Source organism: Saimiri boliviensis, chromosome 14 (assembly GCF_048565385.1).
Source record: "Saimiri boliviensis isolate mSaiBol1 chromosome 14, mSaiBol1.pri, whole genome shotgun sequence".
Lineage (NCBI taxonomy): Eukaryota > Metazoa > Chordata > Mammalia > Primates > Cebidae > Saimiri > Saimiri boliviensis.
In genome coordinates, this window is record NC_133462.1 from 27647914 (window position 1) to 27671141 (window position 23228).

At 41.9% G+C, this 23228-nt stretch overlaps 1 protein-coding gene across 1 annotated transcript in view; it reads right to left on the reverse strand.

Moving 5' to 3' along the window:
* Positions 1 to 23228, reverse strand: part of LOC101048102 (uncharacterized) — an 80815-nt gene that overhangs the window by 50712 nt on the left and 6875 nt on the right. The window contains 2 exon segments of the mRNA XM_074385658.1: positions 15930 to 16025; positions 16542 to 16668. Coding sequence (XP_074241759.1) covers positions 15930 to 16025; positions 16542 to 16668 — 223 coding nt within the window.

Below are 23228 nucleotides of genomic sequence, written 5' to 3' on the forward strand. Positions count from 1 at the left end.
TATAACATTGTGCCTTTAAAAGTAAAGTGCTGGCCAGGCATGATGGCTCATTTCTGTAATCCCATTACTTACGGAGGGCAAGGTGGGTGGATCACCTGAGGTCAGGAGTTGGGACCAGCCTGACCAACATGGTAAAAACCCCTTCTCTACTAAAAATACAAAAAAAAAAAAAACCCACAAAAAACAAAACAACAAACCAAACAAACAAACAAACAAAAAACAAATAGCCAGTCATGCCAGGCGCGGTGGCTCAAGCCTGTAATCCCAGAACTTTGGGAGGCCAAGGCGGGTGGATCACGAGGTCGAGAGATTGAGACCATCCTGGTCAACATGGTGAAACCCCGTCTCTACTAAAAATACAAAAATTAGCTGGGCGTGGTGGCGCCTGCCAGTAATCCCAGCTTGGGAGGCTGAGGCAGGAGAATTGCTTGAACCCAGGAAGCGGAGGTTGCGGTGAGCCGAGATGGCGCCATTGCACTCCAGCCTGGGTAACAAGAGCGAAACGCCGTCTCAAAAAAAAAAAAAAAAACAAAACACAAATAGCCAGTCATGGTAACAGGTACCTGTTATCCTGGCTACTTGGGAGGCTGAGGCAGAATTGCTTGAACTGTGGAGGCAGAGACTGTAGTGAGCCAAGATCATGCCACTGCATGCTAGCCTAGGTAACAGAGTAAGACTCTGTCTCTCTCACATGCCCAAATGTAAATTGCCAACTCCTGGTTTCTGTTTTAAAAAACAAGAAAATTATTGGCACATGTATCTTTATTTCTGGCTTCTAGGCACTTTTCTAGACACTGGTTAATGTCTCCCATGACATAAAATGCTGAAAGAAATGATGATATACGTTGGAATGACAGTTTGAGTCTGCTGAGTCTAAAGGTAAATGTTACAGAAGGAGAGAAACTGCAGTACCCCAAACAGGGAATGGATTAGCAAGTGACTACTATTAAGAAGAAATATGAGGCCGGGCGCAGTGGCTCACGCCTGTAATCCCAGCACTTTGGGAGGCCGAGGCGGGCGGATCACAAGCTCAAGAGATCGAGACCATCCTGGTCAACATGGTGAAACCCCGTCTCTACTAAAAATACAAAAAATTAGCTGGGCATGGTGGCGCATGCCTGTCATCCCAGCTACTCAGGAGGCTGAGGCAGGAGAATTGCATGAACCCAGGAGGTGGAGGTTGCAGTGAGCCGAGATCGCGCCATTGCACTCCAGCCTGGGTAACAGGAGCGAAACTCCGTCTCAAAAAAAAAAAAAAAAAAAAAGAAAGAAGAAATATGAATAAGCCAATTTAACTGAATAAACACAAAATTTTAGACAAGACACATCCTAAAATCATGTTTGAGAAATTCCCAGAATCTCTAGCTAAGACAATTGATTTCAGACTATGCAAGGACAAAGCTATATTGTAAAGATTGTAACAGGTGACTTTTTTTTTTCTTGAGATGGAGTTTCGCTTTTGTTACCCAGGCTGGGGTGCAATGGCGCGATCTCGGCTGACCCCAACCTCCACCTCCTGGGGTCAGGCAATTCTCCTGCCTCAGCCTCCTGAGTAGCTGCAATTACAGACACGTGCCACCATGCCCAGCTAATTTTTAGTATTTTTAGTAGAGACGGGGTTTCACCATTCTGACCAGGATGGTCTTGATCTCTTGACCTCGTGATCCACCCGCCTCGGCATCCCAAAGTGCTGGGATTACAGGCGTGAGCCACTGCGCCTGGCAACAGGTGACATTTTAATGTCCAAATCTCAGTCAAAGATTACAATGTATACAACATATTAGAGCAATGTCGCCGCATCAAAGAAATTATAAAATTTTCAGAAGCCACCATAGTGTATAAAGTAATTTTTAAAATTCAAAATAAATGGAAGAGGCCAGGCTTGGTGGCACATTCCTATTATCCCAACACACTGGCAGGACAAGGTGGGAAAATCACATGAGGTCAGAAGTTTGAGAACAGCCTGGCTAACGTGGTGAATCCCTGTATGTACAAAAAATACAAAAATTGGGCCGGGCCCAGTGGCTCAAGCCTGTAATCCCAGCACTTTGGGAGGCCGAGGCGGGTGGATCACGAGGTCAACAGATCGAGACCATCCTGGTCAACATGGTGAAACCCCGTCTCTACTAAAAATACAAAAAATTAGCTGGGCATGGTGGCGCGTGCCTGTAATCCCAGCTACTTAGGAGGCTGAGGCAGGAGAATTGCCTGAACCCAGGAGGCGGAGGTTGCGGTGAGCCAAGATCGTGCCATTGCACTCCAGCCTGGGTAACAAGAGCGAAACTCCGTCTCAAAAAAAAAAAAAAAAAAAAAATGCAAAAATACAAAAATTAGCTTGGCGTGGTGGCATGTGCCTGTAATCCCACCTACTTGGGAGGCTGACATACAAGAATTGCTTAAACCCAGGAGGGGAAGGTTGCAGTGAGCATAGACTATGCCACTGCACTCCACCCTGGGCAATAGAGAAAGACTCTGTGTCAAAAATAAAATAGGCCAGCACTGATGGCTCAGGCCTGTAATTCCAGCACTTTGGGAGGCCAAGGTGGGTACATCATTTGAAGTCAAGAGTTCAAGATCAGCCTGGCCAACATGGTGAAATCCCATCTGTACTAAACACACAAAAAACTAGCTGGGCGTGGTGGCAGGCTCCTGTAATCCCAGCTACTCAGGAGGCTGAGGCAGGAGAATCACTTGAATCAGGGAGGCAGAGGTTGCAGTAAGCCAAGATTGTGTCACTGCACTGCAGCCTGGGTGACACAGTAAGACTCTGTGTCATAAATAAATAAATAATACTAAAATAAATTGAGTACTATTCAAGAAGTGAAATAGGAACACAGACAGCTACTGAACATCACAAATATGAGGATAACAACAAAAAATGTTACAATACCTGAATGTAAAAAATACAAAAAATAACTTTAAAAAATTTTTTAAGTACGAAAAAATGATGTAAATATGAAAAAGCTGAACAAACAAACTAGGACACACACAGATATATTTACAAAAAACATAAGCAAAATTTCAAAAATCACAGATAAGAGAATTTTGGGAGATGCAAGATAAAAATGAGGTTTTACAGTCTCATGACATAACCACTGAATTCCTAAAAAAAAAAAATTTTGCAGGTGAGAAGGAAACAATGTGATACTGTTAAAGTTATAATTCAAAAATAAAAGCTGTCAAATAAGAATAATGAATAACACCATCAGCAAAATGGTACTACTAAATAAAAATAAGTCCTTCCACAATAACCAAATCCTAGGAAGTATATTGGCACTGCATATGCCCTACATATCAAAGATGCTGAAAGGAGTTCAGAATATAATGCAGGAAAACAACACATAATCATATCAAGATACATTACTTTCTGGGAAAGATGTGCACATACACAAAAATGAAATTTCTTAACATCATAATGATGCAGAAAATGTTTTTAATTATTCTCTAAAATTTAAAAGATAAAACTAGAAATTATCATAAACATGTTAATGAATATACAACATAAAAATATTAGCAAAACCAATAACAAAGTTGAAGGCAGATATAATGATGAATAATTTTTGTATGCAAAAAGTTAATTTTTTACCACATTAAAATGTATTGTTGGATCTTTTTTTTTTTTTTTTTTTTTTTTTTTTTTTTTTGAGACGGAGTTTCGCTCTTGTTACCCAGGCTGGAGTGCAATGGCGCGATCTCGGCTCACCGCAACCTCCGCCTCCTGGGCTCAGGCAATTCTCCTGCCTCAGCCTCCTGAGTAGCTGGGATTACAGGCACGTGCCACCATGCCCAGCTAATTTTTTGCACTTTTAGTAGAGACGGGGTTTCACCATGTTGACCAGGATGGTCTCGATCTCTCGACCTCGTGATCCACCCGCCTCAGCCTCCCAAAGTGCTGGGATTACAGGCTTGAGCCACCGTGCCCGGCTGTATTGTTGGATCTTTAAGAGGCTTTATGTAATCCCCCATGGTACCACTAAGAAAATAGCTGTATAGCCGGGCGCGGTGGCTCAAGCCTGTAATCCCAGCACTTTGGGAGGCCGAGGCGGGTGGATCACGAGGTCGAGAGATCGAGACCATCCTGGTCAACATGGTGAAACCCCGTCTCTACTAAAAATACAAAAAATTAGCTGGGCATGGTGGCACATGCCTGTCATTCCAGCTACTCAGGAGGCTGAGGCAGGAGAATTGCCTGAACCCAGGAGGCGGAGGTTGCAGTGAGCCAAGATTGCGCCATTGCACTCCAGCCTGGGTAACAAGAGCGAAACTCCGTCTCAAAAAAAAAAAAAAAGAAAATAGCTGTATAGATACCCAAAAGAAAATAAGAAAAAAACTGAAAGCATGTCCATACGAAAATAAAAATTAAGAAAAGAGAGAAAATGAGACAAAGATACAAGTATCAAATGAACAAAAAAATAACATTTATCAGTTTTTCTCTTTCAGAAAACTATTTAAATATATGTACATATAAATAATTATCTTTCCAATCAAGAGACGTACTTTCAACAAAATGTTGGATCACCTGAGATCGGGAGTTTGAGACCAGCCTGACCAACATGGAGAAACTTTGTCTCTACTAAAATTACAAAATTAGCCAGGCATGGTGGTGCATGCCTGTAATCCCAGCTATTCGGAATGCTGAGGAGTGAGAATCACTTGAACACAGAAGATGGAGATTTCAGTGAGCCAAGACGGTGCCATTGCACTCCAGCCTGGGCAACAATAGTGAAACTCCATCTTAAAAAAATTAAAAAGTAAAATGAAATGTAATCTTAGGACCTTGAAAGGTCAAGGTGGGTTGATCACCTGACCCCACAAGTTCAAGACCAGCCTGGGAAACCCGGCAAAATGCTGTCTCTACAACAAATACAAAAAAGCTAGCTGGTGTGATGGCACACACTTGTAACCAAACTACCTGAGAAGCTGAAATGAGAGGATTTTCTCATATTGAGAGGTTTGGCCAGCAGTGAGCCATGCAAATCATCCTGGTTGACAGAGAAAGAGCCTGTCTCAAAAACAAATAAATTGAATGAATATATAGATAAATAAAATTATATAAAGAATAAGAAATAAAATGCCTGGTGGCTTTTTTAAAAAGCATACAGGCCGGGCACGGTGGCTCAAGCCTATAATCCCAGCACTTTGGGAGGCCGAGGCGGGTGGATCACAAGGTCGAGAGATCGAGACCATCCTGGTCAACATGGTGAAACCCCGTCTCTACTAAAGATACAAAAAATTAGCTGGGCATGGTGGCACGTGCCTGTAATCCCAGCTACTCAAGAGGCTGAGGCAGGAGAATTGCTTGAACCCAGGAGGCGGAGGTTGCGGTGAGCCGAGATCGTGCCATTGCACTCCAGCCTGGGTAACAAGGGCGAAACTCTGTCTCAAAAAAAAAAAAAAAAAAAAAAGCATACAGTATGCTGCCTACAAGAGACATATTTTAGCAATGAGTGAAACAGGCTGAAAGTAATAGACTAAAGAAAATGTATATTCTATGAAAACAGTAACCACAATTGAGTGAGGTGGTTATAATTATATTAAACATAATATGCTTTAAGTCAAGTATCACCATAAGACAAAAAATGATACTGTATTATGGCAAAGTGAGTTAATTTACCAGGAATCTATAACTATAATATTTTATCTATCTATACGTATATGTGTATATAACATCAGGGCTCCAAAATACATTAAACAAATGTTGACAAAAGCGAAGAAAGACATACATAGCAACATAATAATTGTAGACATCAAGACCCCATTTGCAATAACAAATAGAAAATTCAGATTTAAAAAAAGAAACAAAACTTAAACAACATCATAGACTATGTTGATTATTTTGCTTATAGAGGAATACTTGAGAGTGCATAATTTATCAGGAAAAAAGGTTTATTTGGCTCACAGTTTTGCAGACTGTGTAAGAAGCGTGTACCAGCATCTGCTTCTGGTGAGAATTTTGGGAAGCTTAAAATCATGGTAAAGTATAACTGAACATACTATATGGTAAGAGACAGCAAGTGTGAGGTGAAGAAGCCAGGTTCTTTTAATTAACCAGCTCTCTGGGCATGGTGGCACATGCCTGTGATCCCAGCTACTCAGGAGGCTGAGGCAGGAGAATTGCCTGAACCCAGGAGGCGGAGGTTGCAGTGAGCCGAGATCGCGCCATTGCACTCCAGCCTGGGTAACAAGAGTGAAACTCCGTCTCAAAAAAAAAAAAAAAAAAAAACAAAGAAAAACAAAAGAAAAATGAACCAGCTCTCATTTGAATTAAGAGAGTATAAAATTTTTGGTTACCAAGAGAAAGTACCAACCCATTCATGAGAAATTTGACCCCATTGACCCAAACATGTCCCACCAGGTCCCACATCCAACACTGAGGATTTACATTGCAGCACGACGTTTGGACAACATGGACATCCAAACCATATTACAGAATAACTAGGCTTAACAGACACATAAAAACTCTGCAGTCGCCGGGCGCGGTGGCTCAAGCCTGTAATCCCAGCACTTTGGGAGGCCGAGGCGGGTGGATCACGAGGTCAAGAGATCGAGACCATCCCGGTCAACATGGTGAAACCCCGTCTCTACTAAAAATACAAAAAATTAGCTGTGCATAGTGGCGCGTGCCTGTAATCCCAGCTACTCAGGAGGCTGAGGCAGGAGAATTGCCTGAACCCAGGAGGTGGAGGTTGCGGTGAGCCGAGATCGCGCCATTGCACTCCAGCCTGGGTAACAAGAGCGAAACTCCGTCTCAAAAAAAAAAAAAAAAACTCTGCAGTCAAAACCAAGATAATACATAATATTCTTATTTGCATCTTGTGGGCCAAGATGGCCAGGGGCAGACATATGTTCTTTCTAGTTAAATGATGACAAGCTTGCTTTGTTTTTTATACACTGAGATTTGTGCCACGGATCAAATATGGAATTAAGACAACTCCAAACTATGGTGCAGTAAAACAGAAATCAAGCAGTAACAGGAAGCCTATAGTGAAGACCATCTGAGAGTGCTGTAAAATTGTGGAACGCTGAGGTGTGGTTGCAAAGTACGAAAAACTGCTTTGGTCCCGCAGTCTCTTCCCAATACAGGGCCTGCATGAAGGTCTCGTAAAGAGGTAAAATTCAGCGTCCTAGGTTAGCATGTCTTAGAAAAACCACACGTGCTATTGAATGCTGCAGACGCATGCTCTACCCTGGCTATCTTACTCTACAATAGTTTTTAGTCCCCCCTCAAGAGCCCTTGCTTCAGCCCGCAAGGTTAATGAGATTGTGTACCTAATAAAAGGTTGTGGAGCCCAGAGCTCAGGGCCAAGGTGGTCTCCACGTTTGTGTTTGTCCCCTGGACCCACACTTTGAAACTTTACTCTTTTGTCTTTATTTATTTTCTCATTCCCTTGTCACTGCTGCGACTAAAGGCACCCACCTACAGGGTTGGGGCTGGTACCCAACAATATCTGGTATATTTTCTTAGGACACACACCAGGTTTTATTAAATTTAAAAATACTGACTGGGTATAGTGACTCTTGCCTATACTCCTAAACACTTTGGGATACCAAGGTAAAAGGGGCCATTGAGGCCAAAAGTTTGAGACCAGCATGGGCAACATAGTGAGATCCTAATGCCACAATTAGCCAGACATGGTAGTGCACGTCTGCATTTCTAGCTACTCAGAAAATTGAGGTGAAAGGATCACTTGAGCCCAGGAGGCTGAGGCTACAGTAAGCCAAAACTATGCCACTGCATTCCAGCCTGCGTGATGGTAAAATCCAGTCTGAAACAACAACAACAAATCAATTTAAAACTAAAATTGCCGGGCGCGGTGGCTCAAGCCTGTAATCCCAGCACTTTGGGAGGCCGAGGCGGGTGGATCACGAGGTCAAGAGATCGAGACCATCCCGATCAACATGGTGAAACCCCGTCTCTACTAAAAATACAAAAAATTAGCTGGGCATGGTGGTGCGTGCCTGTAATCCCAGCTACTCAGGAGGCTGAGGCAGGAGAATTGCCTGAACCCAGGAGGCGGAGGTTGCGGTGAGCCGAGATCCCGCCATTGCACTCCAGCCTGGGTAACAAGAGTGAAAACTCCGTCTCAAAAAAAGAAAAAAAAGACTAAAATTATGTAATGTGTGTTTTCTAACAAAAGCTAAATGAAACTAGGAATTAAAAGCAAAAGTCAAACTGGCAAATTCAAAAATATGTGAATATAAACATACTAACATATTCTTGCTCAGAGTCAAAAAATTTTATTCTTCAAAGATTGCAATCCACCCTACAGTTAAAAGCTACAGTAACATAAACAATGTGATACTGACATAAAAATAAACAGAATAGAGAGCTCAGAAATTAACCCTTCTGCATATGATCAAATGATCTTCCACAAAGTTGCCATGAGTACAAAAAAAGAAAAATAGTATCTTCAAAAAATGATGGTGAAAACTGAATATCAAAACTGATAAAAATAAAGTTAGATTATTTTCTTGAATGATACAAAAATATATTTTAAATAAAATACTTAGACATAAATAACTAATAAATTTTCATTAAAAAACAAAAATAGAAAAAAGCATTTAAAAGGACACACAAAATTACTGATTTGTAGAGAAATGAAAAACACACACACACACAAAATGACAAACAAAATCACCACACACCCATTAGAATGGCCACTACAAATTTTTTTAAAAACACCAAATCTGGGCCACTTTGGGAGGCTGAGGTGGGCAGATCACCTGAGGTCAGGAGTTTGAGATTAGCCAGGCCAACATAGTAAAACCCCATCTCTACCAAAAATGCAAAACTTAGCCAGGTGTGGTGGCATACACCTGTAATCCCAGCTACTCGGCAAGATGAGGCAGAATTGCCTGAATCTGGGAAGTGCAGGTTGCAGTGAGCCGAGATTGTGCCATTGCACTCTCCAGCCTGGGCAACAGAGCAAGACTCTGTCTTAAAAAAAAAAAAAAAAAAAAGCGCCGGGCGCGGTGGCTCAAGCCTGTAATCCCAGCACTTTGGGAGGCCGAGGCGGGTGGATCACAAGGTCGAGAGATCGAGACCATCCTGGTCAACATGGTGAAACCCCGTCTCTACTAAAAGTGCAAAAAATTAGCTGGGCGTGGTGGCACGTGCCTGTAATCCCAGCTACTCAGGAGGCTGAGGCAGGAGAATTGCCTGAGCCCAGGAGGCGGAGGTTGCGGTGAGCCGAGATCGCGCCATTGCACTCCAGCCTGGGTAACAAGGGCGAAACTCCGTCTCAAAAAAAAAAAAAAAAAAAAAAAAAAAAAAAAAAATCACCTCACATCCATTAGAATGGCCACTCTAAATTTTTTTTAAAATGCCAAATCTGTTGATGAAGTAAAAATAAAACCCATGTTGATTGGTGTTGGAAAACAAAGATGCAGCCATCATTTAAAAATGTTATAAATGTTTCTCATTTACAAATCTATATCCAAAATATGTAACACAGGCCAGGCACAGTGGCTCACACCTGTTATCCTACCACTTGGGGAAGCCAAGGTTGGCAGATGATCTAAAGTCAGGAGTTCGAGACGAGCCTGGCCAACATGGTGAAACACCGTCTCTACTAAAAATACAAAATTAGCTGGGTGGGGTAGTGCATGCCTGTAATCCGAGCCACTCAGGAGGCTGAAGCAGGAGAATCCCTTAAACCTGGAAGGTGGAAGTTATGTTGAGTCAAGATCAAGCCACTGCACTCTAGCCTGGGCAACAAGACTGAAACTCCACCTCAAAAAAAAAAAAAAAAAAAGAAACAGTATCTTTTAGTTTTACAAAAATTAGCTAGGCAAAGTGGTGTGTGCCTGTAATCCCAGCTACTTGAGAGGCTGAAGTAGGAGAATTGCTTGAACCCAGAAGGCAGAGGTTGCAGTAAGCTGAGATCATACCACTGCAATTCAGCCTGGGCAACAGAGCAAGACTCCATCTCCAAAAGAAAAAAAAATATGCAACACAGAACGTGGAACCTGGAAGACATATCTGAAAATTCATGGCTGGGCGCATTGGCCTATGCTTGTAATCCCAACAGTTTGGGAGGCAGAGGCAGGGGGATCACCAGAGGTCAGGAGTTCCAGACCAGTCTGGCCAACATAGTGAACCCCCTTCTCTACTAAAAATACAAAAAAATTAGCTGGGCGTGGTGGCATGTGCCTATAATCCAAGCTACTTGGGAGGCTGAGGTAGGAGAATCACTTGAGCCCAGGAGGCAAAGGTTGAGTGAGCAGAGAGACTGCACAATTGGACTCTAGCCTGGGTGACAGGGAGACTCCATATACAAGAAAGAAAGGAAAGAAAGGAAGGAAGGAAGGAAAGAAGGAAGGAAGGAAGAGAAGGAAGGAAGGAAAGAAAGCGACAGAGAGACAGAAGGAAAGAAGGAAGGAAGAAAAGAAGAAAGAGAGAAAGAGAGAGAGAAAAGAAGGAAAGGAAAGAAAGAAAGAAAAGTCCATATTTATTGTACCAGTATTCACAAAAGCCAAGACTGAAGCAATCCAGATGTCTTTCTATTTATAAACATATCAAAACATGTAACATGGCCGGGTGCGGAAGCTCACGCCTGTAATCCCATCACTTTGGGAGGCCGTGGCGGGTGCATCACGAGGTCAAGAGATCGAGACCATCCTGATCAACAAGGTGAAACCCCGTCTCTACTAAAAATACAAAAAATTAGCTGGGCATGGTGGCATACACCTGTAGTCCCAGCTACTAGGGAGGCTGAGGCAGGAGAATTGCTTGAACCCAGGAGGCGGAGGTTGCAGTGAGCTGAGATCGCACCATTGCACTCCAGCCTGGGTAACAACAGCGAAACTCCGTTTAGTGAGGGGGGTGGGTGGGGACGTGGACATGTAACATATATATATATACAATGTATTATTGCACCTTAAAAAAACCTTGTCACATTTTAGGATGAACATTGAGAATATTATGTCACCTGAATCCAATAACAGAATTATAAATACTATATAATTCCATTATGTGAGATATCTGTAGTAGTCAAAATTATAAAAACAGAAAAGTAGGTTTGTCAAGGGCTGGAGTGCATCATAGCTAACCCACAGTTAGAACCTAGGCAATGCCATCTTAAACCCTGTACCCTGCAAGCACCAAGAAAAATGGTTTTTCCAAAAATAAGTTGTAACTGCTGCCCCATTTCCTTTGTGATGACTGCTTGCTGCCCTGTTTTCCTTGCGATAACTGCTGACCTTGGCTTCTGTATATAAAAACAACTAGCTTGCTCTGAAAAATGATGACTGAAAAGAAAGAGATGAAAAAATTTTTATTGTAATGTTTGACTTGTAGTTCTTCACCAGGGACCACTTAGAATTTCCCCAAATTCCAGGAAGCCCACTGTGTAAAGCTGCTTGCCTTTGCTTATCAGAAACTGCCAGAAATAACTTCTGTAAAGTTGCTTGCCCTGCATCCCTTCACCCTCTTGGTCCTAAAACCAGGATGTGGTTTTTCGGCTTAAAAACCCTGCTTTTCCTGAGCTCAGGGCCATGGGTTGGAGAGACATGAGTCCTCCGTGGCAGCCGGCAATAAAGACCCTGCAATTTGGCATACTTTTGTCTTGGTGATGATTTTCTGTGTTCGCTGTGGTACAACAGAGAGAGGGTAAAATGAGCAGTCGCTATTTAATGAATATTGAGTTTTAGTTTTACAAGATGTGAAATTTCTAGAAGTCTTTTGCATAACAATGTAAAAACATTTAACGTGCTTGAAATGAACAGGTTTTTTTTTTTTTTGAGACACGATCTCACTCTGTCACCCAAGCTGGAATGTAGTGGCACAATTGTGACTCCCCCTCAATCTCCCAAGTAGCTGAGACCACAGGTACACACCACCATGCCTGGCTATTATTATTATTATTATTTTTTAATAGACAGGGGTCTCCATATGTTGCTCAGGCTGTTTTCAACTTTTGGCCTCCTGGGATCTTCCTGTCTTGGCCTCCCAAAATCCTGGGATTAGAGATGAGAGCCACAACCATGCCAAGCCCTGAAATGTATCCTTTGATAGATTTAAGATGGAAAAACTTATATTAGGTGTTATTAAAACAATTTTTTAAAGAAAAACTGAAAAATTTTTTAAATTTATAATTTTAAAGAATTATAAATCTTTTTGAAAATTACCTCCAAATGACAAAAGTATTTCTCTCACAAAAGGAAATATATATTCATCATTAAACACGTGGTAAAAATAAGACTATCCCCTTGACTACTTACTTAGACAAGATAAAACTACCATTGAAAATCAGCTAAGAAAGAATATAAGATAAGCCATAATTAAAATTGGGGTCATATTTATAGATAAACACATAAATATGCAATCTGATTATGATAGACATGGAAAACACATCTCTTAATTAAACCTTAAACTGATGTAAAGTGTACAAATGGAATTGTGAATTGTCTAAAATTATAATACATAAGTAAAACCAAAAGCCACAATAAACTGATGTTAAGAAACCTACCATTAGCCAGACATGGTGGCTCACACCTGTAATCCTAGCACATTGGGAGGCCAAGGCAGGCGGCTCATGAGGCTGAGGCAGGAGAACAGCTTGATCCTGGGAGGCAGAGGTTGCAGTGAGTAGAGATCATGCCACTGCACTCCAGCCTGGGTGACAGAGCAAGACTCCATCTCAAAAACAAAAAAAGGCCGGGCGCGGTGGCTCAAACCTGTAATCCCAGCACTTTGGGAGGCCGAGGCGGGTGGATCACGAGGTCAAGAGATCGAGACCATCCTGGTCAACATGGTGAAACCCCGTCTATATTAAAAATACAAAAAATTAGCTGGGCATGGTGGCACGTGCCTGTAATCCCAGTTACTCAGGAGGCTGAGGCAGGAGAAATGCCTGAACCCAGGAGGCGGAGGTTGTGGTGAGCCGAGATCGCGCCATTGCACTCCAGCCTGGGTAACAAGAGCAAAACTCCGTCTCAAAAAAAAAAAAAAAAAAACAGCAACAACAACAAAAAAGAAAATAGGGTACTTTTAACCTTTTTATCTTACTGATTTCACTGTCCTCAGACATTTTTACTTTCTATTTTCTATTTCAAATTTGTCTGTAATTTTAGATTCAGGTATTTAGAAAAATATGCTAGAATTTGCATGGTATGCCTGAAGAAAATGAGATAATTAGTAGACACTCCATATTTACTAAAATAGTTACTTATAAATTAAACTTTGCTGCAGGCAAAAAAGTATTATAGAATTTTTATCTACTTTCTTCAGCCTATGTCTAAATAATAGGAAATACATTTGTTTTACATATCAGAGGGTCAAATTTTATTCTGTAAAAAATACATATATATTTGTGTGTGTGTGTGTGTGTATATACTTATATTTAGCAATGTATACTTTTTAATTTTTATTTATTTATATATATATACATTTATTTATTTTTAAAAGAAATAAGACAGGTTTCACCATGTTGGTCAGGCTGGTCTTGAAGTCCTGACCTCAGGTGATCCGCCTGCCTTGGCCTCCAAAGTGCTTGGATTACAGGTGTGAGCCACCACGCCCCCGGACAACAATGTATGCTTATATTTAACAATGTAAGGCTACTCTGTGCTTCTAAAGTTAAATTACAGCAGTTTCATATTGTATAAGAATAGCATATATTTAAAACATCAAAAGTAACTCTAGTTTCTTTTAAATGCTTATTTATTAAATGTTTCTCATTAGAATCTTCTATTTATAACTATACTGTATATTCCCTGAAATCTTACTGCCACACAGTGCATGAAAATGATTCAGAATACATGCATTTGACAAGTATGCAGTAACAGTTAAAAATATTGCAGTTACCTAGACAATTTTTTTTTTTTTTAAGACAGTTTTGCTCTTCTTGGTCAGGCTGGAGTGCAATGGTGTGATCTTGGCTTAACGCAACCTCTGCCTCCTGGGTTCAAGCGATTCTCCTGCCTCAGCCTCCCGAGTAGCTAGGGTTACAGGCATGTGTCATCATGTCTGGCGAATTTTGTATTTTTAGTAGAGACAGGGTTTCTCCATGTTGATCAGGATAGTCTTGAACTCCTGACCTCTGGTGATCGACAATTTTTTTTTTCTGAGACGGAGTCATGCTCTGTCACCCAGGCTGGAGTGCGGTGGTGTGAACGTGGCTTACTGCAACCTCCACTTCCTGGTTTCAAGCAATTTTTGTGCCTCAGCCTCCCAAGTAGCTGTAATTACAGGCATGTGCTACCATGCCTAGCTAATTTTTGTTTTTTGTTTTTTGTGTTTTTTTTTTGTGAGACGGAGTTTCGCTCTTGTTACCCAGGCTGGAGTGCAATGGCGCGATCTCGGCTCACCGCGACCTCTATCTCCTGGGTTCAAGCAATTCTCCTGCCTCAGCCTTCTGAGTAGCTGGGACTACAGGCACGCACCACCATGCCCAGCTAATTTTCGTATTTTTAGTAGAGACGGGGTTTCACCATGTTGAACAGGATGGTCTCGATCTCTTGACCTCGTTATCCACCCGCCTCGGCCTCCCAAAGCGCTGGGATTACAGGCGTGAGCCACCGCGCCCGGCCACTGTGGCACTGTTTACAATAGAAAAGACCTGGAACCAACCCAAATGCTCATCAATGACAGACAGACAAGGAAAATGTGGCACATATACATCATGGAATACTATGCAGCCATAAAAGACGATGAGTTTGTGTCCTCTGTCGGGACATGGATGAATCTGGAAACCATCATTCTCAGCAAACTGACACAAGAACAGAAAATCAAACACCACATGTTCTCACTCATAGGTGGGTGTTGAACAATGAGACCACATCGACACAGGGAGGGGAGCATCACACACTGGGGTCTGTTGGGGGGTGTCTAGGGAAGGGGCAGCAGGGGATGGGAAGGGAAATCATCGGGAGAAATGCCAGATATAAGTGACGAGGGGATGGAGACAGCAAACCACCTTGCCATGTATGTACCTATGCAACAATCCTCCATGATCTGCACATGTACCCCAGAACCTAAAGTACAATAAAAAATTTAAAAAAAAAAAAACAGAAAAAAATAAAGGAAGAAAAAAACTTATTTACTGTAACATTAAATAACATATTTTTGAGAGAAAAAAATTAACCGAGGAGAAAAAACATATTCACAATATTTTTTTAAAAATGAAAGCCTGGCGCGGTGGCTCAAGCCTGTAATCCCAGCACTTTGGGAGGCCGAGGCGGGTGGATCACAAGGTCAAGAAATCGAGACCATTCTGGTCAACATGGTGAAACCCTGTCTCTACTAAAAATACAAAAAATTAGCTGGGCATGGTGGTGTGTGCCTGTAATCCCAGCTACTCAGGAGGCTGAGGCAGGAGAATTGCTTGAACCCAGGAGGCGGAGGTTGCAGTGAGCCGAGATCGTGCCATTGCACTCCAGCCTGGGTAACAAGAGTGAAACTCCGTCTCAAAAAAAAAAAAAAAAGAGGCCGGGCGCGGTGGCTCAAGCCTGTAATCCCAGCACTTTCGGAGACCGAGGCGGGTGGATCACGAGGTCAAGAGATCGAGACCAACCTGGTCAACATGGTGAAATCCCCTCTCTACTAAAAATACAAAAATTAGCTGGGCATGGTGGCGCGTGCCTGTAATCCCAGCTACTCAGGAGGCTGAGGCAGGAGAATTGCCTGAGCCCAGGAGGCGGAGGTTGCGGTGAGCCGAGATCGCGCCATTGCACTCCAGCCTGGGTAACAAGAGCGAAACTCCATCTCAAAAAAAAACAAAAACAAAAACAAAAAAAATTTAAAAAGCATAAGACAGAAGATGTCCCTTTGTGAGAACAAATTTAAAACAAATAAACAAAACAGCTGCCCAAAAACTATTTCCTTTGGAACACAGCTTCCCCAATCACATTTTAAGGACTGAATTTCTCTTTGACCTTGGGACCTCTTATCTGTGTCATCTGTTGTGTTCATTTTTATTCACACCTACCTGGGGGGTTGGCAATCATCTCATGTTTCTTCATAGTCAAAAGTTTTTTTCCTTGCTCCAGACAAGTGATCAGGTCTGGCTTAGAGACAACAATACCTGTTTTATTAAAAATAAATAACATGAATCTTGCTCATATTCTCCAATTGCAAGCTAGTAATGAGCTCAGCAGAGAGGATGTGATAAAATAATATAGTAAGTTAATACCAAAATGCTAATTTATAACAAAAATTTCTAATATTCAGAAAATACTTTCAATTTGTAGGTTTCTTAACTTTACTACCTGGTACTACTGAATCAAAAGTTGGTGGTGGCAATTAGATTTTTAGGTTGGGGCAACAGTGTTTTATGCCACTAAATTTCTGGAATTACCACTCATTTAGAGTGAAGAATACAGCTCATCTCGGGAATGTGGAAAGTTTGGATTAAGATGAAAACACCTTGAAAAAATTCTTTTCTAAATGAACAAATTCTACAGATTTTCTAGAAAAAGGGAATCTAAAATTCTTTTATGCAAAGAATAAATTACCAAAATACATTTTCAAAAACAAAAAAAAGAGAGAGAAATAAAACCTTTAGGGTATATTATAAATTATGTATTCAAGTTATCCTCACCAAGGAAGACCAGGTTTCTGTAGTTCTCTAACATCACATCTGTATACAAATTCCGCTGTGCAGTGTCCAGGCAATGCCACTCCTCCAGAGAGAATTCTATGGCCACATCTCTAAATTGCAATGGTCCCTGAAAAACATACACAGATTTTTACCAAGTGACCATGAGCAGAATTTTTTTTTTTTTTTTTTGAGACGGAGTTTCGCTCTTGTTACCCAGGCTGGAGTGCAATGGCACGATCTCGGCTCACCGCAACCTCCGCCTCCTGGGTTCAGGCAATTCTCCTGCCTCAGCCTCCTGAGTAGCTGGGATTATAGGCAGGCGCCACCATGCCCAGCTAATTTTTTGTATTTTTAGTAGAGACGGGGTTTCACCATGTTGACCAGGTTGGTCTCGATCCCTTGACCTTGTGATCCACCCGCCTCGGCCTCCCAAAGTGCTGGGATTACAGGCTTGAGCCACCGTGCCCGGCCGAGCAGAATTTTTAATTTGACTTAAGGTGAAATTAGTGAGTAAAGAGAACTGGTTCTGACTTACTGAACTAAAATTATCCAATAAAGTAATTTTCAACACATAAATATTCTCTAATGCTTTCTCTGAGAAAAAAAGAGCAGTGTAAGATCTATAGCATGAATTCAAATATGATATTTTTCTAGATAATAAAGTCTAAATTTAAGGACATGAACATGAACATGTACATTTTTGAGTGCTATATTTACATCATATGAAATGAGCTGTGACTATTTTTCAGACAGAAGAGACAAGTTGAGTTAGAAAGGCACCTCTCACTTTTTTTTTTTTTTTTTTTTTGACACAGAGTTTCACTCCTTACCCAGGCTAGAGTGCAGTGGTGCTATTTTGGCTCACTGCAACCTCCACCTCCCAGTTTCAAGCAATTCTCCTGCCTCAATCTCCCACATAGTTGGGATTACAGGCATGCACCACGAAGCCCGGCTAATTTTGTAACGTTAGTAGAGACGGGGTTTCTTGATGTTGGTTAGGCTTGTCTCAAACTCTTGACCTCAGGCGATTCACCCGCCTCAGCTTCCCAAAGTGCTGGAATTACAGGCTTGAGCCACCACAACTGGCCTAATTTTTTTTTTTTTTTTTTAAGTAGAGACAAGGTTTCTTTATGTTGGTCAGGCTGGTTTCCAACTCCAGAACTCAGGTGATCTGCCTGCCTTGGCCTCTCAAAGTGTTGGGATTACAGGTGTGGGCCACCGTACCAGGTCTTTAGTAGTAATTTTAAGTAGGCTTCATTTAGCACCCTAGAAAGCATGTATCTCCTAATAATTTTTTTCAGAACTTTCTGGGTAATAAATGCCATTTTATTTAAATAAGCAGTTTCTTATTCTGCTCTGCATAGAGCTAATGGAACACACAAATGGAGCCTCAACATTACATGTTCTCCATCTTTACTAAGGACAACAGTTTTCCCAAATAGGCATCTTGACTATCCATATCTTTCCATGTTCAACTTCCACGAAAGGAGCATTTTTAACATTATAAATCATAAATTCTTAATGAGAAGTCTGCATTGCACATAAGAAGCTATGACAGACAAGGTAGAGGAGGCTCTGGAAAATAGGAAAGAAATATTTTTCAGAGACCCTTGACTATCATACGAATTTTTCAAAGTAGTTGAGGCCGGGTGTGGTGGGTCATGCCTGTAATCTAAGCACTTTGGAGGCCAAGGCAGGCGGATCACCTGAGGTCGGGAGTTCAAGACCAGCCTGACCAACATGGGAAAACCCAATCTTAAAAAAAAAAAAAAAAAAAAGTAGTTGAACCAAACTCATTAGGGAGGAAAAACACAAGTAGAGCAGTAAAGGTTTGGAAGTACTAAATGCATGGCAGTCCAGGAGGCAGAGTGAACACAGCTCTTCACCTGAGACATGTTTACCAGAAGAAAAGCAATTTTTTTTTCCTTTCTCCTCCTTCTTTGGAATTTCTTTTCAGATGAGATTCTCTGGACAAATTACAACTGCATCTTGAGAATCTCTCTTTAAAAGTATCAGTATCACATGTTTATCTGCTAACATGATATCAACAGTCAGAAAAAAAAAAAAAAAAGTCCACCCATTCCTGTCCTATAAGCAGAAGAGATTCAGGAACAATGTGCTTCTCCATGAAGATAGAAATAAAAGTTTCTTCTTTCCTGTCCTCAGGTGCCCTCCCCTGCCACAGACACTGGCAATTTCTGCTACAGTAATGGGAAAATGCTCCACACTGACCTGTCCCTATGAAACCCAAACACAGCAGGCCCTGTGACCATCCTTTAGTGCAAAGGTGGAACTTAACTCTCACGAATGTATCTTGAAGCCCTCATACCTGATTGTGGCCTCACCTTAGAGTCACATGACGCGCTTCATTAAAACAACATGGATGCTTCCACCCAGAATAATAAATAGAAGCTATGGGGAGGACACAAGAGATTTCTGCAAATTGGCCATGTGATCCTAATGAGAAGCCTGGGCTGATAACCACTAAGCTGAGCATTGCCTCTCAAGCTTTCATGAGATTATAAATTACTTGGTAATTTTGGCCCCACTTTCTGTAATATGATTCAAATTGCCTGGAATCTACAATCTGATTCACAGCGGTTACAAGATTTGTAAAGACAACAAGAGGAACAGAGAGTGGGTTGATACAAAGTTATTTGTCAGAAAGTTTTATTTATTTACAGAACTAACAGATTATTGATTAGATATATATCGTATATATATCATTATGGTTATGGTATGAGATATAGTGTCCAATGTGGCATAATTAGTTTAATTTATATCTACTTGGGGCAATAGTGAACAGTTTCAGGAGATAAATACCTAGTTCAAAAAGGGAAGTAAGACATAACTGACCTTTCATTTTAATATCTCTGAGTTTGATAACCAAAAGGACTTGCATTTCTCAGATAAAAGTTTATTTATTTTCCAAATCTCAAGACCTGGATTCAAAATTTGAAGCTGCAGATTTTTTTTTTTTTTTTTTTTTTGAGACGGAGTTTCGCTCCTGTTACCCAGGCTGGAGTGCAATGGCGCGATCTCGGCTCACCGCAACCTCCACCTCCTGGGTTCAGGCAATTCTCCTGCCTCAGCCTCCTGAGTAGCTGGGATTATAGGCACGCGCCACCATGCCCAGCTAATTTTTTGTATTTTTAGTAGAGACGGGGTTTCACCATGTTGACCAGGTTGGTCTCGATCTCTCGACCTTGTGATCCACCCGCCTCGGCCTCCCAAAGTGCTGGGATTACAGGCTTGAGCCACCGCGCCCGGCCGAAGCTGCAGATTTAAGGCCTGAATGGTTATAGTAGCAGCAGGTATTACATACATAACTGTGAGCATTTTAGCAAGAGGAGGAAAGGGAAAGTAGAGATTCTCATGTCTAGATGACTGCTCAGTGCACACGTGTTACTGTGATTGGGTTTCTGGGCTGCATGGTCTCTGAATCAGTTTCAGGTCTCAACATACAAGAGTCATTGAAAGAGGTAAAACAGAGGCCGGGCGCGGTGGCTCACGCCTGTAATCCCATCACTTTGGGAGGCTGAGGCAGGTGGATCACAAGGTCAAGAGATCGAGACCATCCTGGTCAACATAGTGAAACCCCGTCTCTACTAAAAATACAAAACATTAGCTGGGCATGGTGGCACGTGCCTGTAATCCCAGCTACTCAGGAGGCTGAGGCAGGAGAATTGCCTGAACCCAGAAGGCGGAGGTTGCGGTGAGCCGAGATCGCGCCATTGCACTCCAGCCTGGGTAACAAGAGCAAAACTCCGTCTCAAAATAAAAAAAGAAAGAAAGAGGTAAAACAACTGCTGCACGGTGAAGTTTATAGAAATTTGGTCTTCTGTCTCTAGAAGTGACTGTAGAGGACTAGACACCAAATAGGCAGAGACACAATTCTGCCTGAGTATTTAGAGGACAGCGTGCACTGTGCTGCACAAGTGTGAGTTGACTGGAAGCCTGAGGGGGAAGTCCACTTTCAGTAAATTCTGGTTGGCACCTTATGTGTTTATATCATCTCTGGTAATCAAAGGAAACATTTTCTCCAGCCCCAGAAAAACTCCATAATAACAGAAAGAAAATGTTTTTATTACACAAATAAACCTGAATGTGACATGCACCATAGTCAATCTGCTTAAGAGATTACACACATAGTATGATGGTCACCATAATCAATTCACAAGTAGAAGAATTTATAGCACCAGGTCATACATAGTCCATCCTAAATTCACCTGGAGAATGAAGAGGCCATCTGTGTATGCTAATTCCTTATATTTAATGACAAACCTTTCACATCTTCATAACAGGAGATGGTTTAGCAGCCTGAAGCCAGATGCCTGAGGAAGGTAGGCTTTCACTCTGCTACAAAAACGGCTGAACAGGGTTCTATCTTTCTGGCGATTTACATTTTAGAGCAGTGGCTCTTTACTCCCTGGCCCTGGGCTACAGTGCTCCTGCTTGCTTTCTCCTGGTTGCTGGTGTCCTCTCCTGACCTCTACCATCTGCCACTGAGGCACCCCTCAGAGCACAGCTCACATTTGATGTCACTCTAGTGTCACATCAGAGAGTAAAGCCTGAGCTACAGGAGGACAGCCTGCAGGCCTTGTGGGTAGAATTGCACCTTCACAGTAATGGAGGTGAAAGCAGTGTTTCAGCCTCAGTTTCTACTTATAATGGTGACATGGAAAAAATACTGCTGAATTTCCAGCATGAGTTCAGAAAGAGATAGCTCCAAATGTTCTCACTGTGACAGCCCACCTCATTCACACACCATGGGATAATAATAAGGCTTCTGAAACAGACACTGAAAGCATTAAAGAGAAAAACAAATCTCATCTGGGTGTGGCAGATCTCATCTGGGTGTGGCCTGTAATCCCAGCACTTTGGGAGGCTGAGGCAGGTGAATCACAAGGTCCACCTTGTTCAAGACCAGCCTAGTCAATATGGTGAAACCTCATCTCTACTAAAAATTAGCTGAGCGTGGTGGTGCACGCCTGTAGTCTCAGCTACTTGGGAGTCTGAGGCAGGAGAATCGTGTGAACCTGGGAGGTGGAGGTTGCAGTGAGCCAAGATCATGCCACTATACTACATCCTAGGTGACAGTGAGACTCCGTATCAAAAAACAAAACAAAACAAAAAGCATATCTTCATCTTAGCAAGATTATTTTGAAAGAAAAAAGTTAAAAAGATTTTAAGAAAAAATACAGATGAGATATAACATTGATCAAGTCAGCCAGAAAACATTTTCCTTTTTTTTTTTTTTTTTTTTGAGAAGGAGTTTCGCTCTTGTTACCCAGGCTGGAGTGCAATGGCACGATCTCGGCTCACCGCAACCTCTGCCTCCTGGGCTCAGGCAATTCTCCTGCCTCAGCCTCCTGAGTAGCTGGGATTACAGGCACGCACCACCACGCCCAGCAAACTTTTGTATTTTTACTAGAGACGGGGTTTTACCATGTTGACCAGGATGGTCTCGATCTCTTGACCTCGTGATCCACCCGCCTCGGCCTCCCAAAGTGCTGGGATTACAGGCTTGAGCCACCGTGCCCGGCCCCCCTTTTTTTTTTTTTTTTTTTTTAAAGACGGGGTTTCACCATGTTGGTGAGGCTGGTCTTGAACTCCCGAACTCAGGTGACCCGCCCACCTTGGCCTCCAAAGTGCTTGGATTACAGGCGTGAGCCACCATGCCTGGCCTCAGAAAACATTTTCCTAAAATTTCTCTCTAAACACCCAAAGTGCACAGCTACTCTCAGCATGAGAAACATGAGAATTATAAAGGAAGAAGGCCTGTTTTCATAAGAATTTTATAAAGTTTCTTTTCGATCTCTGTTGCTCTGTCATCTCCTAGCCATTAAATGGGGGTTCTATACTGAAATGTATCTAACAAATTCCAACAGTACTTTTTGATGAAGAAATAGAATCTGACTGTGTTCACATACTGGAATATATTAGAACTTGAGGCCGGACGCCATGACTCAAGCCTGTAATCCCAGCACTTTGGGAGGCCGAGGCGGGTGGATCACAAGGTCAAGAGATAGAGACCATCCTGGTCAACATGGTGAAACCCCATCTCTACTAAAAAATAGAAAGTATTAGCTGGGCATGGTGGCACGTGCCTATAATCCCAGCTACTCAGGAGGCTGAGGCAGGAGAATTGCCTGAACCCAGGAGGCAGAGGTTGCATTGAGCCGAGATCGTGCCATTGCACTCCAGCCTGGGTAACAAGAGCGAAACTCTGTCTCAGAACTTGAAAAATAGCTAACTGCAGGGCTATTATGGTTTTTGGTTGGCCACATCACCTGTCTTAATTTGTTCTTTAATAGCAGCATTCCAATTTAGTGAAATGAAAGATACTAAAACTGTGTATACTCATAATTCGCCCTATTGAATGAAGTAATAAAGATGTCAGACTAATATCCACTGTAACAATTTGGTAGTAAATTTTCAGATATTAGATATAAATATCTAAATGTAAATAATTTTAATGAACTTGTCATAATGTATGTAGCATTTTTTTCTTTTTTTTTTGAATGCAGTCTCTATCACCCAGGATGGAGTGAAATGGCATAATTGCAACTCACTGCAACCTCTGCCTCCCGGGTTCAAGTGATTCTCCTGCCTCAACATCCTGAGTAGCTAGGACTACAGGTGCATAACATCACATCTGGCTAATTTTTTATTTGCAGTAAAGAT